Raw genomic sequence first — 16539 nt, 5'->3', positions numbered from 1 at the left:
ACTTTCCTTCAAGTCTTTCATTATTTCCCCTTCAAAATGCGTTCCACAGCCCTGCAACGTGCTCAGTTCAGATTAACAAGTCTCTGATTGCTTGAATTGCTTGTTACCTCCTTTTCAAATACAAGTATTACATTTGGGTTGGATTTTGTGGATTTTTTCTCCTCCTGCCAGCTTTCCTGATTTGACAGATTCTCACAAAATCCTTACTGACAGATCTGCAGTTTCATGTGCCAGTTCTTAACAGTATTTTTGAAAAGGGGTTATTCTGGCCCCTGACTCCATTGCTTTAATTCCCTTCTGTGTTCATCTGTGGATGTACTCACGTTTCCATTCAAACATTTCTTGTTAATCAAGGAAAATACAATCCCATATTGAATACCATCTTCACTGAAAATGAAGGAGACTATTTACCTGATCTTTATCATATATATATATATAGATTATCTTTAACCCTAAAGCTGTCCAAAACCTCATCCCTGCCCCGTTTTAAGCCAATCCAACATCTTTTTTCTTTTTTCTTCTTCTTTCTTACTAGCCAATGAGTTAGTTATTACTGTTTCAGCTTCCTATTCATGGTCTAATTATCTTTTACAATGGAAATTCTCACTCATTTAATTTTCTGACCTTTAAACTGTAGCTTTCCTTTAGCACAACCCTTTCTCCCACTCCCTCTAAGCTCTCTGCTTGCTGCTAATGCTCCTTTTAAAGGCAGTTATTTAACTGTTTAGGTTTCAATCTCTATAGTTGAGATAGAGACCCCAATTTTTTTTCTGCACTTTGCATATGTCATTTTGATGTAAAACCACTAGGAGGAAGCATTCAACAAGTTTCACTGTCCTGTTGCAGTTCCCAGTCTTAATTTTATGAAATTCAGAGGGTTTTGAGCAGGAACCATGAGGCCTGCTGGGTCACAGATCCCCTTGAAAGTGCCGTGGCACATGGTCCGTTGAAGAAATGCATACCTATTGACCTTTTGGTCAGACTGGCTCCTCTGCTCCTGCTGCAAAGCAGTTTCATGACTCCATCCTCTGAAGGACAGAATCCACTTCTAATTTCCAGGGTAATTTTTTTCCTGATTATTCTATTTGTCTTTTAAACGTTTTTCTCCCTCACTCATATTTTCCCACTTGCTTTATTTACTGAGAGTTATGATGCATCCCCTCAGCTGTTATTTCTAAGCTGAACAAACTAAACTTGAATCTCTTTTCATAACATAGTTTGTTATTCATTCTAGTATTGCTTCTCTGCACTTGATCCAGTTTTAATTCACAGTTGTTGAATTGCAAAGGTATCTGGCAAATGGGAGGAAAAAACTTCTCTTTTCTTTAAAGTGCAATAGGAGTTTCATGCCATGCAGCTCCATTGATTTGCCCAAGAGCTGAGAAACACTGAACTAAATTACCAGTATGGACCCATTAATAATGATTGTCTCAATGGTAAAGTCAGTCTAGCTTATGCTACAAGTCCTGATTTTTGCTGAAGAAAATAGCTTTTTATTGGTTAGTTCCACATAGTCCCTTTTTCCCCCCCTTTAACTCTTTTGACTGGAGTACAAATATCCAAGGCCTTTCCGTTACCGTGATTTCCTGTGAAAAATGTGTGCGCTTTAGGTAATGAAATCAAGCCCACTACAGAGAGGTACACTTCTGGTATTCTCATGTCCTTCATTGCTATATTTGTTGTGCTACATCACTATCAAAGGAATAGATAAAAATATCATGCTATTGAGCTGGTGTTTCTCATGGGCTGTCAAAGGGAAGAGCTCTCAGCCCTCGTGTTTTTATTGTCTCTATTAATAACCTCTTTAAAAATGCAATAATTTGGGGTAAAATAAAAGTGATACATAGATTATGGAAGAGGTAACTGTTGAAAAGACCAGGCTGTTAATGCAATGCTCTCAGAAGAGTGGCTAAAAGGGGGCAAGCACATAAAACGTTGTTCAGTATGACCAAAAAGGATGGCAATCCATCTGGAAACAAGACTCTATGCCACGCAGCCACCACAAGAAACTAGGATTTTAGTGTGGACATCAGTAGGATCCAAAATTAAGAGGACTCAGAGGAGAACCAGAAGGATTAAAGAACACAGCAAGGAGCTTGCCTTCCCCAAAATGGTATCACCTTTACTCAGAAGGGTTTCTGCAGAAGGTAAAATTCACCCTAGGGGATACTTGTCATTTCTCGCACCAATAAACAATTCACTTAGGGCACCAAATGGTCTTTTGCATCTGATCTCCTACACTACTGGAGCTCTGACTCAGCTTCAGGGTGGCCTTCCCAGACAGATGGATTTGAGCGAGGCTTGCATGTAGCTGACTGTCAATAATCTATTCTTACAATCAAAAATACCTCTTCCTGGCACACAAACTGGCAAAGATGAGTTGCACTGCTGTTGGGTATCGATGTGTTTAAATACATAATCTCCTGAAAGGATGCGATGTCAGCACTGTTCACTGCACACCCAAATCAATGAGAACGGTGCGTGCGGTTCATCACTGCTTCTTGATGGACTCCGCACATCATGGGAAGCAGACATCGAACAGGCCGGAGCTGGGAAACACCATCTCACAAGTGCCATGTAGTCAACTCCTGAACTGTGGTGGGTCACAAACTGGGTAAGTGTTTTAAAAATCATTTTAGCCAACTAAAACCATTTCATTTTATTAATTATTTTTAATTGTTAGTTTTATTTTTTAATGTGAAGGAATAGAGTGCCCCGGGTTCCAGTGACACAGAGCTGTTGACTTCTCTGGTATAAAGCAGATTCACTGGGCACCTATCTTAAAATTTGAGGTACTACTGGTCAAAACTAATTAAAGATGCTATGATGGCTAGGAGAGGCTAAGGGAATACCACAGAGAAAATTAAAAATAAAAGCTATTATAAATATTATTTATTTGCAATCATTGTTCAGACAGTATTAACTGAAAACAGTCTCAGTATTAAGATGTAATTTACCATTCATAGTAAAAGAGAATTTCTGTCCAAAGAGCTCACAATCTGAAGAGATGAAAAAGAGGAGAGGAAGACGACACAACACAGGACACGTAACTGCCACTGTAGAGAAGGGTTGTTGAAGAGAGTAGGCAACTCGCTGCAGGTTGCAAGCAGAGGGTACAGGAGGTCCCACTCAGTCGCAAATCCTGGTTTTGTTTCTGGCTGAAGTCAGTGTGGAGGGGAAAGCTCACCTGAGCCTTGCCAGAACCTGCCAACCCCAACAGTGACCACACAACTACAACCTTGAGACCAAGAAAAACAAAAAGCATCTTACGCTGTCTTGCACGTAACCTGTTTGAAGTTTAAATAAGAAATTAAAATGTCAAGGATAATTTATGACTGTCTAGTGCATGACAAGGGATAACACAACAGTCATTAGACAGCAAAATGCAGCAGCTGAAAGTATCTCCAAAGTACACGTACAAAGGACAAAAGACTGAGTATTGTTTGGGCATGTGTTTTTCTGAGAAGCCCAAGCTAGTAAGGACATGAAGGAAGATAAAGACCTTTATAAGGAAAATGTGGTGAAGATCATGAGAGCATGTGCACACATAGTTTCATGAGAAGTAGAGTTTATGACTACATCTTTAGTCTTATGTCAACCCCAGACCCAAATGCTTCAACCCAGTTTTCCTAATTGTCCACATTACTTGTACTTTGGTTTCTTCTAATCTTTGCAGGAGAGAGAAAACTGGTCCTCCCATCAGAAAAGCACAGGCAGAAGGGGGAAAGGCTCCTACCACCAATGGGACACATCTACCTTAGGTCAAGGCCTCACTCCATGGCCACGGATGACGCTCACCACCATGACCAAGGGCAGCTCAGATAGGGCCCATGTGGCACTCCCCAGCCTGGGTTTCTGATGTCATCTGAAGTGATGCTGCCCATTTGCCCACAGTGGAAACGCTTATTTGTGTCTCTCTTCTCTACCACAGTGGCAGGAATGTTCTTGAGCATGAAACGTAACCATTCTGTGAAGTTTGAGGAAAGTATGTAATAAACACAATTTGTTATGGAGTGACTGATAGACATACAGCACAACTGCCTTCTCCTCACTGCCACAGGAAACTAGGTTAAAAAAATAATCCTCACAGACAAAATATAAAGCAAGGTTTTACTCAGCTCAGTACAACTTCTGTAATACTAAGAGTTGTATTTATTATTTCATTAAGCTGCAGTAACACAACTACAATAACATACATGCCATGACTTATTCTGTAAATCGATCATATTGGAAGTCCACTACATCGTGGCATATCTGCGGATCATGCAGTGGCTATGTTTGTGGTACATCAGTCTCCAAACATTAAAAAAAAACATCAGCAGCCCTTTGCTTAACAGATTTATAATGAGAATATCAATTAGGAATGGACTAATGGTGAATTTTAGCTCCTTTCCCTTCAGCAATTTATCTTAACACTAATTCTTTTCCTGTTCTCCAGTAGATCCGTTGCTGCTTGGGCTTTTCTCTTCTTCTTGCACCAGGGGTAACATCAGCAGACATTATCTACCACTGCTGTGAATACGCCGCAGCACTCAGGTACTGTGGGACCTGTTTTGCAGTGGGGTGCCCTTGATCAAACAGAACCAAAACCTTTCACAGCTTTTGTCTCTGTGTATGTAAATATTGAACAAAGCTGAACATAGCAGAGCCAAAGGCTACATGTATGTAAATATTGAACAAAGCTGAACATTTGAACATAAATCGAGCCAAAGGCTACGATTTAACAGCTACCACAGTTAAGTGATCATACCTAACTATGGTTAACTGATCATGATCAACAGACTTTGTTTAACAGGGAGGCTGCCTCAGCTGACATGTATTTACAATATCAGCCTCTGCGAACATTTTAAAACATTCTTAACAACATTGTCACTGATAAACTATTTAATATCTGGAGACTGTTGATTACGTGTAATTTCTTCATGCTCAACCATGAGACTGCCACTACTGGCTCTCGTGACACTGTCATATGATGGAGGAAAGGATGCTGAGGACAAAGTTTCAGACTTCTCAGGACTCCTACCATAGTTTTCATCCCTTATAGATGCAATAAGTCCATCTTTTTCTGGAGCAGCACCTCCAAGAGTGTCACCACTGCAAGTTCTGTGATGGTACAGGTAAGAAGCCTGCTTCATGGAGCGCAGATGACTCCTGTAGGCACGCTGGATGACAGTGGCGGAAGCTTCCTCTTGTCTGTGTCTGAGAGTAGTGGAGATTGGCTCATAGGATTTTTTGGATGGATTGGCAGCCATGAACTTCTCCTCCATTTGTACTTTAAGAGTATCCAGCTCCCCAGAATCTCCTAACACTCTTTTGGTAAAAGCAAACAAGATATCCAAGCAGTGGATCCTATCTCCACTGACCATAGGCAGGTCCATTGCTATGAGTTCAACTTTGTTTGGTTTTGGTACACGTAAAGGTTCAGCCAGAGCATCTGCAAAGTCTGAAAGTGCAGAGAAAGTTATAAACTGAGTTGCCTCAGGATCAAACTTCTCCCAGATTTCATAAAAGATGTCAAAGTCATCTTCCCCTAAAGGCTCTGTACTTTCCTCAGTAGCAGCATTGAAGTTCTCCAGAATAACAGCTATATACATGTTTACAACGATGAGAAACGATATAATGATGTAACTTACAAAATAAATAATACCTATGGCAGGTTTACCACATTCACCTATAGTACCATTTATGTTTGGATCACAGTACGGTGGCCCAGTGTTTAAAATAGGACTGAGAAGACCATCCCAGCCAGCTGACGTGGTGATTTGGAAGAGACAGAGCATGCTGTTAGGAAAGGTTTGGAAATTGAACATATCGTCAATGCCATCTTCCATCTTCACATAGGCAAAGTTAGCCATGCCAAAAATAGCATAAATGAACATGACCAGAAAAAGCAAGAGGCCAATGTTAAATAGAGCAGGTAGGGACATCATCAACGCAAAAAGCAGAGTTCGAATTCCTTTGGCAGCCCGGATGAGTCTCAGTATTCGTCCAATCCGAGCCAAGCGAATGACCTTGAAGAGTGTAGGTGGTAAGAAACTTTCAAATGCTTTAACAATGCCAGAAAGCAGTAAGACTAAAATGGAAAGGATAACAACTGGTTAGAATATCACATTTCTGCTTAACTAGTAAGTAGGATGAAATTATAATATCTGTACAGTTGAAAAATATCTGATGTGTGTGTGTGCTAAGACCCTAACAGAGCAACTTTTAATAGATGTTAGAGTTGAAAAAAAAGCTGTAGAAATCAGCAATTTTGAACTACATTCTTCAGCCACCAGAAGATAGTACCCGTTGCACTAAGGATGGCAAACACTTTTAAATGCACAGCTTCAAATACCCATATCAGTCGACACTCGTTGACTGATGGTTTTCTTTGGCACTGGTTGCATGAATACTTCAGCAGGTGCAGGTTATGTATTTACCTTCTAAATGTGACTTCAAATACTGACACTACAAAGCTAAACTAAGAAAATAAGATATAATAACAATGTCATGGTCATCATTTAGATAATATCCTCAAGATATGTATAAGCAAACCCAGTGATGAACATAGAAGTTGTGCATGCCACTCTACAATGGCTTTTAGTTCATTCAGGGACATAGCTACACATGGATGTTATTTTGTCCTTAGTTTGCATGAAAAAATGACAGATCTAATAGCACTAGAAGAGGTTTGGCATTTCTAAGTTTAGATGTTTTGGATACATTTTTCTGAATTTCCACTCCAGGAACTTCATTTCTCAAGGAAGAGCCATATTCTTACTGGAATCTTACTTACCCAAAACATAAGTCATACTAAAGAAACAAAATCTTTTTCTTCCCTTAATTGCCTTCTGCTATTTTGGCAGTACTGACCCTAGGAATAGTTAGCATAAATGAACGCTCAAACTGGCAGAAAGCTCAAACTGGCAGAAGAGCTCTTTACCCCATTCTTCCATTGCAATCCCTTCAAATAAAAGCTAATATATTTGTGTTGTTCTTTTCGATCCTGTTACACAGTGTGAACCCTTATTTTCAACCAGCTATTTCCAGAAACTGAATTCTATAGTCTATCTAATTCCAGTCTTCATATTCTCTATATATTTCAATTCTGTTACAAACACAGATGACAAAACCCAGCAATTTTTATCTGATCGAAGATTTCTTAGTTGGGACTAAATCTGTAACAATGGAAATTATCACATAATGTGGTACTGGCATGATGGGTTATTCATTCTGTCTTTCAGACTAGGAAAAACCAATCTAAAGAACCACTATGAAAGATTTTACATAACACAGCAAACTTTTTTTAAAAAATACTTTTATTAAAAGAAAATAGGGGAAATTAAAAAAAATCTTATTTCATATTATTTTAATATAATCATGGTGGGGTTTTTAGTTCTTTTTCCTCAAGACTTTACAGTATTATGTTTTCCATTTCAACATCCGTTTGCAGTTGATAAATTTTAACTATTTTTTTCTTAAAAGAATAATAAATGATTTAGTAAAGAATTTGCCAAACCAATTTTACTTACCAATAAGTGACATGGTCACAACAACTAAATCAAATATGTTCCAGGCATTTGAGAAATAGTACTGCCTCAGAGCCACCAATTTCAGTACACATTCTGCAGTAAAGATGGCAATGAAGAGTATATTGATTTTGCTGAGGATGTTAGTCTTAGTTTGACTTTGCTCATGGGTTTCCACCATCATGGTGATCATGTTAAGGCAGATGAGAATCATGATTACAACATCAAAGGCCTGGCGTGTTACAATGTCAAAAAGGAACCGTTGGTATCTGTTCTAGAAGAAAAAAAATACATCTGGCATCAGTTATGAAAGTAGGGAGTACTTATCCGTACACGTTTCTAACAGCTCCAATTTTTATGTTGTCATTCAGCTATGGTGAAGTCAGAGAAATTTGAGAAAGGCAGAACGTAAAAATGACATTAAAAATCCCTTCCCATTATGAAGTTTAATCAGTTCCAAGGTGAACGTAAAACCCGGCAATATTTATGCAGAGAACTTAATAAATACTTAACCTGTAAAATCTTCCAGTGTAACTTTTTGGTATGGAACTGACTTGAGAGCACCGTCTGAGTATCAGTGTAAAGACGGTATAAATAATTTATATGCAATATATAAACATATGCACTTTTCAGTGAATTAAATTGCACTTTTGCAATGCATTTTCCTTTAGAAGAATTCAGACAGTCTTACCAGTGGTCTTGGAATGGGTTTTTGAGGTTTCTTGGATCCCAACTTTTTCATTGCATTGTAATATTTTTTCTGTTCTTCTGTCATAAAGATATCTTCCCCACCTAAGTATATAAGGAAATGTCACCGTTATTTGGTGAGAAAGCAGCACTATTGTAGTTACAAAGTCTAAAATGCTGGAAACTAACATTCCTTCCTTTCTCACATCTTGCTGGTACTAGCCCTCTTCATAATGCGTAACTGTGTCCAAAAAAACAGAGTGGCACAAACCACACATTCACAGAGCAGAAGTCCTGGGGTGAAACCCAGCTAGCTCAGAAAGCATGAAAGCAAAGGACCTACTGAAAACCTGGACAGGAACAAACCTTCCCCTGGCTTCCCACATGCTGTTCTTGTTGAATATCCAAAATACTTCTCAGAGCATCCGTACCAGACCACTTTCTAAATAATGAATCTCCTGTCATGCTCAGTTCCCAAAAAGGACAAAAATTTTAAGGGCTGCAGAGAAGATGTCATTGCCTTCGATATGTGGGGAAAGAGCTGGGTGGTCAGGTTACAGGGGAAAAGATAGGAGGAAGAAACTCACCCCAGGTGTTACTTCTGCTAACTTAGTTACTAATGTTCTTATAAATGCCAAAAGAAGTTTTAGATTCTATGTATAGCAAGGACCTTGTTCTCTAAAGATAGCATTCCTCAAGATACAGTAGGTGCCTGGGAGCACAACCAATACACTTATCTTTTTCTTTTGTTGGTTGAAGTTGTCAATAATAACACCAACAAAGAGATTCAGGATAAAGAAAGATCCAAAGATGATGAAGATCACAAAGTAGAGATACATAAATATATTGTGCTCCATTTGCGGCTGCTCATTTTTCTGCAGGAAAGAGAAGCAGCATGAAAAATAACCAATAACAACATGGGCCCAATTCAGAATAATCTTCATATAGCAGATCCTCTCACAAATTGATTCCGGGAGGAACTAAGATTTACAGCCCTACTGCTAATTCTGATGAAATTGGTATAGTTTAAAACTTCTAATAGCGCATAACACAAAATATCATATGTATACGACACTTTTGGAAGGGGAACGAAATGGTGGGGAAAAGTAACATTCATACTGTGGCTACTAGATGCATCAGAATTCTAGGACCTCGTAGGGACATTATTGCTCAGATGCCGACTACTATCCCTTTTGAAATTAAACATGGAACTTACGAAATGATACACCAAGCACAACACCTGAGAGATAAATAACCAGAAAATACAGCTCAAAAAAATTGTACTACAAAGTGTTTATGCTATGACAACTTGTTAATTTGATTTCTTTTACAATGTTTGTTTATGTAGTTTCTGGCTAAATCATTGCAGAACAGGATAATTTAATTCATACTGATATTGAATATATTTGCACTGAAAAACTTGTAGAGCAAAACTTAGTCTTTGACTAATGGTGAATGAGGTTTACTTTTATTTTAAATTTCTTTTTTTCACAAAAGCCGATTGTTGTGGGGTTATTTTCTTTTCAAACCTGACTTAAAATCCTACCGTTTGCAGTTGATTGAGGCCCTACTAAAGTCAATAGAAACAATTACTGAATTGGACATTCTTGACATGATTTTCACAAGCATTTCAGAAGCATCAGTTCAGCTTCTTCCAATAAGAATAGGAGCTGTAAATTGCTCAGTACTTGAAAAATCAAGCAAACTATTTAGAATTCTAATTCCAAGCTCTTGCCATTAAAAACCTTGGCCTAGATATGTTTTTCTCTTCTTAGCAAAAAACTTCTTCTATGACTATTATGGATAAAAACAAAATGAGAACAAGAAAAATAGTTTTTCAAATTGAAATGCAAAAAACCCCATTGAAACACACAAAAGAAAAATTTCATATATGGTTACTTTTAAAATTATTTGATTCTTTGAACTCATAATCAAATTAAGATAGCCTCTTCATTTCAGTTTTTTTGCCTCCAAAGACATACCACTTTGTTCTCTACAACATTGGATGATACTTCTGATAAGACAGCAAACGTGGCTGGCAATTATAAACAGTAGGAAAAATAGTACTAGTGATGCCTGACAATGTATTTTAAGTGGTTGCTTAGCCACAATGGCTTGATTCTTGATGAAGTTTGGTTTTATGTTTTGAAGTGGAATTTAAACTGTGTTACTGTAAAACATTCAGGTTTAGTCCAAGCTTGAGTTTCATAAAAGAAGATGTGTGAAGGTAGGTGCCTCCATGTGAGTGGGAACTCTGAACTCCCCTGCCAGCTGATGGACATCCAGTTATTAGTAGAGTCAATGTAATATAAAGAGGTGCTCAGCTGAACGATATAGATATCCAGGGTGAGGCTGAAATGCTCCCTAGATCCCTCTGAGCATATTGACTAGATCTCCATTAACCATACAGGGCACTTGGAGGTGAACTCACATGGAGACCTTACAGTATAGGCAGCTGCATTTGGGTGAGTGGATCTGGAGTTGAATGCCGCTCCCCGTTACAACAGATTAGGACACTATGAGTCATTCACAGATGAAATGTTTACATCAGCTGATAAAAATAATTACTGGAAAGATTTAGCACAAACAGCAGATATAAAAGTGCAAAAATCATAACGCTTTTGTGGAAAGCAGTAGCATTAAAAAAAATATAGTTTGAATATAGTGACTGACCTCTCGTGAATCTACTGCCGCATACATGATGTCTGTCCAACCTTTAAATGTTGCCTAGAATGAGAGATTATGGAAAACACGTTGAACTTTCAGGGTAAAAGTCTTCACATCATTTGCAATATCCAAATGACACTGACTGAGTAAGAGCCTTTGGTATGGTCACATAGCACCAAGCTCTGACTTTAGGAAAACTTGCCCCTGCTGTACGTGTGGCATTCTCAGCCTTATCAGGATGTGAAAGCTTGCTAGGGTGGGACAGAACATGTTGTCCTAGGATGCTGACAGGGCAAACCTTCACTAGCATGGTCTACTAAAGGCCTTACAACCCTCATGGCTGAAAAAAATCTGTATTATGGAAGATTAGTTCAGTTTTTGCCCCAGATTTCCTTTTGAGATTGACTCAGCTCTCAGTCTCAGGAACCTGCTGGAGGCTGAAACAGCACTTGTCCACCAGATGCTTACTTTATCACCTGGAAAATCACAGCGGGATCTAATTTGTCCCCCTATTTCCATTTGTGCGCACGAACAGCACTGGTGTTTGAACAGCCAGCTACAAGAGAAGAGCAGGCTGTATGATACCACTCTTTTCCATCACCCACAGAGATGAGTTAGGAGTTGACGGGAGGTCAAGCCCATCTGACGTAGTGAAGCCAAGCAGCACTTACCACCTGAAGAAGAGCCAGGTAGCCAGAGCCAACATTATCAAAGTTGACTTTAAGGTTGACCCAGAATATTTTTCCTGTGTTATTATACATTCTACAGTCTGTTATGTTATCGATCAAGCTATTTAATTCTGAATCTTCTTCTGTCACATTGACACATTTCCCAAATTTCCCAGCAAACAGGTTCACTCCCATGATGCTAAAGATGAGCCAGAAGATGAGGCAGACCAGCAGAACATTCATGATGGAAGGGATGGCTCCCACGAGGGCGTTGACCACCACCTTGGGTGAAACGGGAGAGGAAAAATACACTTACACAAAGATGGGCTCAAGTATTTGCTCAGTGCAATAAGCAGTCACTTAGTCATCTCAGCAAACAGAAACCTAACGTTTTCCATGTAAATACTAGTCAGAGCTGGCATGGGTACCTTGAACAAAGATTCAAAGGTCCATAGTATCTCTTAGGCTTTCAAAGGAATAGTTGATACTTTCTGGGCTGCTGTGAGCCACTACTGCATAAGTGTACTACAACGTGAGTCCATCCTCTTTTGATGACTTTCCCTTGGTTTTGACTTTCCCATTTCCCTTTGTTGTTTGTTTTAAACTTTTATAACATAAAATTTCTGAAGTATTCATCCATGAGCACTAGTGCAGAGGGCTGTATTATTAAGACTGTAGAAAGTAGTTTTTAAAAGGACCAGTAATAACTCTCCACTATTTGTATTTTGCTAGATCTATTATTTTTAGTAGATTATGATTTTGTTTGGCATCTATAACCATGAGCTCGGTACTTTTTCTGTACTAGGTGCTGTACAGTCACAGAAAATGTCCATGTAGGTTTTAAGTGCATGCTGAGACATAACAGATTGCTTCATAAAATGGGGCAATGTAAGGAAATGATGAAAATATATCTTTGAGTTTCACAGTGAAGGCAATGAACTCAGCAGTCAGGTAGCAAAGAAGAACTTGATGGACCAGAAGAAAAATGAAAAAGCTTTGTGAAGGTTTTTGGAGACCATGTCACACACATTCTGCAGAGCAAGACAGAAAGTATGATGGTACCCATTTCAAAATTGACTCCAGACATGGAAATTTTGATACATTCTGTTAATTAATTTAATGCATTTTCTCTCTGCCTTCACAGTGACAAGACTGCAATCAGAGAGCTTTCAGTCTCACTTCCAGAAGATATCCAAAAGCAATCTCTATCTCAGCTGCATTGAGGCTGCATTCCCGTGTAAACATGCGACAGTGATGCCATTTGTATTTCTACCATCCGTTTTCACATGTCAGAGTATATTCCATAGACCAGACTTTTGCCCAAGTAGCACTGTGGTTATCACGCTGTTTCACATTGAAGCGTACGGATGTGTTTTGCATATGGCTGAGGGAATCTTTCCCTGCATTTGCACAATGGTAGATTTGTAATTAAATGTAATTGATGTCCAGCAGCTTCACATTTTTCCAGGTGCTCCTTTGATGGAAAAGGCAGCGAATATTTTACAGACAAACACTCCTGCTTTTTGAAAGGATACGTCTATTTGGAACAATAATTTGAGCAAAGTACCTCTTAATAATCTAAAGTTTTTGTAAATCAATCCAGTAAATACTTGCAAAACAGAGGTGATTCCTCTGAATTAGCTTGCCGTCACACTTCAAAAATGACAATTGTGCTCACAGTTCTTATTCTCTATTTCATTTTCGGCTATCTCATTAAAGACAGGAACACAAGAATGACTGAGCAGCAATGGAACAAAGTTCTGCCTAGTCTAGTTTTAGTTTCAACGGCACTTGGGATTGATCACTCAAGGAAAGTCTGTAAGGAGCAGCCAAGTACGGAGAAGCACAGCAAAGGCGCCTTTTAAAAATTCATTTTGTAGGTCCTAAGCTGAACTTGGGGTAGAAATGTAAACTTCATAAAGACACAGTCACGAGTTACGAACCTGTTAAGTGCTTATTAGTACTGACAGGCTTTAATTTGTGTTCAGTCTTACCCTCATCCCTTCAAATCGTGACAATGCTCTTAAGGGTCTCAGAGCTCGGAGAGTCCTAAGAGATTTCATGGGGCCAAATGAACTGCCGAAGAGGTTTATTAAAGAGACCTGAATGGGAAGACAAAAGAAAGTATTAGCAATGTCCTGCTATCTGTTTCCTTTACTCCTGTTTTCAAAAAAATAGATCAAATCTTCCCATATTTTCAGTGCCCAGAGTGCCATATCCTGAAACATTCATTAAAGGAGGTAAGAGTACTGTCATAGCTTCGCATTCAGAAAACAGTCAGTGATTCTGCTACTGCCTCCTGCATCAGGACCCGCGTAGAAATGCCAAAGGCAGAACTTACGCCTACAATAAGGAAGTCCAGCCAGCACCAGGCATTGGTGAAATACTTCTTGAAGCCGTAAGCCACCCATTTCAGGAGCATCTCCAGAACAAAGACGAAAGTGAACATTTTGTCAAGAAATGCCAACATAATTTTAATGTTTCTTCTCTCATTTATATGGATGTCTTCAAATACCTGAAATCATAATATATAAATCAATGGCAAAAGTCAGACATAAGCTTTATAAAATGAAACTCTAGCATCCTTAAGACTCCTTCAACATTCAGTATGTGTTTTACACTGATCTAAACCCCATCTTTTACTCAAATATGTGTCAGCTGATAAACTTGTAATGCTCCCTGTCCCTTCTCTATGTTTTTGTCTATGTATTACACCCCTGTGGACACACATCATGCACACTGGGATCCTAGGAAGAAAGTATAAACTTCTCGAAATGAATTCCTAAAAATATACTTTCAAGAGAACCAATTTTTTAGTATTAAGAGTAGTTTATTTGTTTTAATGACATAAAAAAAAAAATTTCCCAACTGTGAAATAACTTCCAGAGAAAGCCAGAAAAAATCCAGTATAGAGCCAGAATAGGAACAGGAGAGTTACATATTTTTAGCATTGTTCACTCTTTCTCATAATTTGTAATAATATGAATAATAAATTCACAGTAATTGCAATAGTGAATAAATGACTGCTACGTGAAGCCTCTTCTTTTTTCTCCTGATAAGTTCAAAGATATTCACTGTTCTTCTGCTAAAAACAACTTCTCTCGTTGAAAATTAAAGCTTAAAATTCTTCTAAGTAAATACATGAAATTGGGCTACACTAACCAGGGCTCCACTGCTCAGAAGGATCATGAATATGATAAAGGATTCAAACCAGGCGTGTTCGACAATCTGGTAGCAGGTTTTTCTCAGATTCCACCATGTTTCTCCTCCAAACTTCATGGCACTACCCACATAACAATGAAAGTATCGCACACAACCTGAAAGTGAGACACGGCAATGAATGTACGGAATGAATGTACATGTATGTGAAGGGTTGCTCAAGAAACTTCTTGCAGCAGGGGAAAGTCCATGGTCACATTAACTGCATCATTGTTGGTTTTTTTTTCTTCCATGTTTTGCCATGAGAAAAAAAAGGAAACATCTAATTCTGTTTGCCTTGTAACTCCTATTTATATACATATAAAGTAGGTGGAGCCCCTTTGGACAACTTTCCATTGTTTCAAGATATTTCTGAGACACTGGACACGTCTCAGTAACCTGCTGTTTGGGCACAAAAAACTTCAGGGCCATGGGAAGAGTCTTGATGTTACAAAGGCCTTTCTCAGTTTCTGCACACACTGTTTGGAAAACAGAGACGAGAGACCCCAGAACAAAAAGGCTCGGAGACAGAGGAGGTAAACAGTTGTCTTCAATATTGCAGCATTATACCCTGCCTTGCAAGGTCTATTGATTTATTTGTTTGATTCTGAATGTATGGAGTGATTTTACATCACATAACTTGCAAGAATGTGTCGTATTCTTGGATCCATGGAAGGAGACATCTCCTTTCAAGCTTACCACGCTGCTTCTTATAACAGACGGTGAAGCCAGGACCACCTACTGTTTCCTGCCCACCCCATTACGAAATCCTGGATTTGATTACTTACTAATTTTGCCAAGAATTAACTCATTTTGGCTAACATGTTCCTTGCTGTGTGCTCTAAGCTAATTCATGTTTTCATTATCATGAAAAATATCAGTCAGAAGGCTACTGCCATTAATGAGTATGAAAAAAATACTGTATATGTGTATCATGTATATATATGAGATATCTTATACACACATATATCATATATTTAACTCATATATATAATAGGATGTAATATCTGCAAAAAATTCTGATCATCTTACTTTCAGTAATCCCAGTTTCCCCAGTAATGTGGATCTGGGATTTGAGATGAGGCAGGGAATGGCACTTGCATAAGATAGGGACTTCTTTTGTGCAGAAACCTGTGTTAGATACAGATTTGCTGCACCTTCAGTTGAGTTGTCTAATGGTTTGCAGGCATACTCCAGCCTGGGACTACAGAGCACAAAACAAGACATTTCACATATTTCTTTGGAGCAGGGAAAAAAAAAAAAAAAAAAAAAAAAAAAAAAGAAATCTTTATTTCTTCTGTTCTCATGGCTGTACTGGCAAAAAAATGCCATTGATAAAGTAGTTTTGGAAAAAAAAAACCAAACCCTGTAGCTCAGAAATCTAATGTCTGTATTATTAATGCAATATTTGTGCTTTTTTCCTGGAGAAAGCAAACAGAAATCATAGAATCATTAAGGTTGGAAAAGACCTCAAAGATCATCGAGTCCAACCGTCAACCCAACACCACCATGCCCACTAAACCATGTCCCTAAGTGCCGCATCTACTCGTCTTTTAAATACCTCCAGGGATGGGGACTCCACCACTTCCCTGGGCAGCCTGGTCCAATGTTTAACCACTCTTTCAGTAAAGAAATTTTTCCTCACGTCCAATCTAAACCTCCCCTGGCGCAACTTGCTTGTTGTTCCTCTCGTCCTATCACTTGTTACTTCGGAGAAAAGACCAACACCCACCTCGCTACAACCTCCTTTCAGGGAGTTGTAGAGAGCAATGAGGTCTCCCCTCAGCCTCCTTTTCTCCAGGCCAAAC

At 38.7% G+C, this 16539-nt stretch overlaps 1 protein-coding gene across 1 annotated transcript in view; it reads right to left on the bottom strand.

Moving 5' to 3' along the window:
• Window positions 1-4880: 4880 nt before the first annotated feature.
• The window catches only part of LOC103905995 (sodium channel protein type 5 subunit alpha-like), a 35859-nt gene continuing 24200 nt past the window's right edge, over window positions 4881-16539 (bottom strand). The window contains exons 18-26 of the mRNA XM_009287812.1: window positions 14696-14850; window positions 13875-14048; window positions 13528-13635; window positions 11537-11815; window positions 10872-10925; window positions 8932-9073; window positions 8203-8303; window positions 7515-7785; window positions 4881-6073 (exon numbers count right to left, since the gene is read on the bottom strand). Coding sequence (XP_009286087.1) covers window positions 4881-6073; window positions 7515-7785; window positions 8203-8303; window positions 8932-9073; window positions 10872-10925; window positions 11537-11815; window positions 13528-13635; window positions 13875-14048; window positions 14696-14850 — 2477 coding nt within the window. The remainder of the gene's footprint in view (window positions 6074-7514; window positions 7786-8202; window positions 8304-8931; window positions 9074-10871; window positions 10926-11536; window positions 11816-13527; window positions 13636-13874; window positions 14049-14695; window positions 14851-16539) is intronic.

Source organism: Aptenodytes forsteri, unplaced genomic scaffold (assembly GCF_000699145.1).
Source record: "Aptenodytes forsteri isolate BGI_AS27 unplaced genomic scaffold, ASM69914v1 Scaffold296, whole genome shotgun sequence".
Lineage (NCBI taxonomy): Eukaryota > Metazoa > Chordata > Aves > Sphenisciformes > Spheniscidae > Aptenodytes > Aptenodytes forsteri.
The sequence above is the reverse complement of the archived record's forward strand: the minus strand, read 5'-3'. Positions and strand labels throughout refer to the sequence as shown.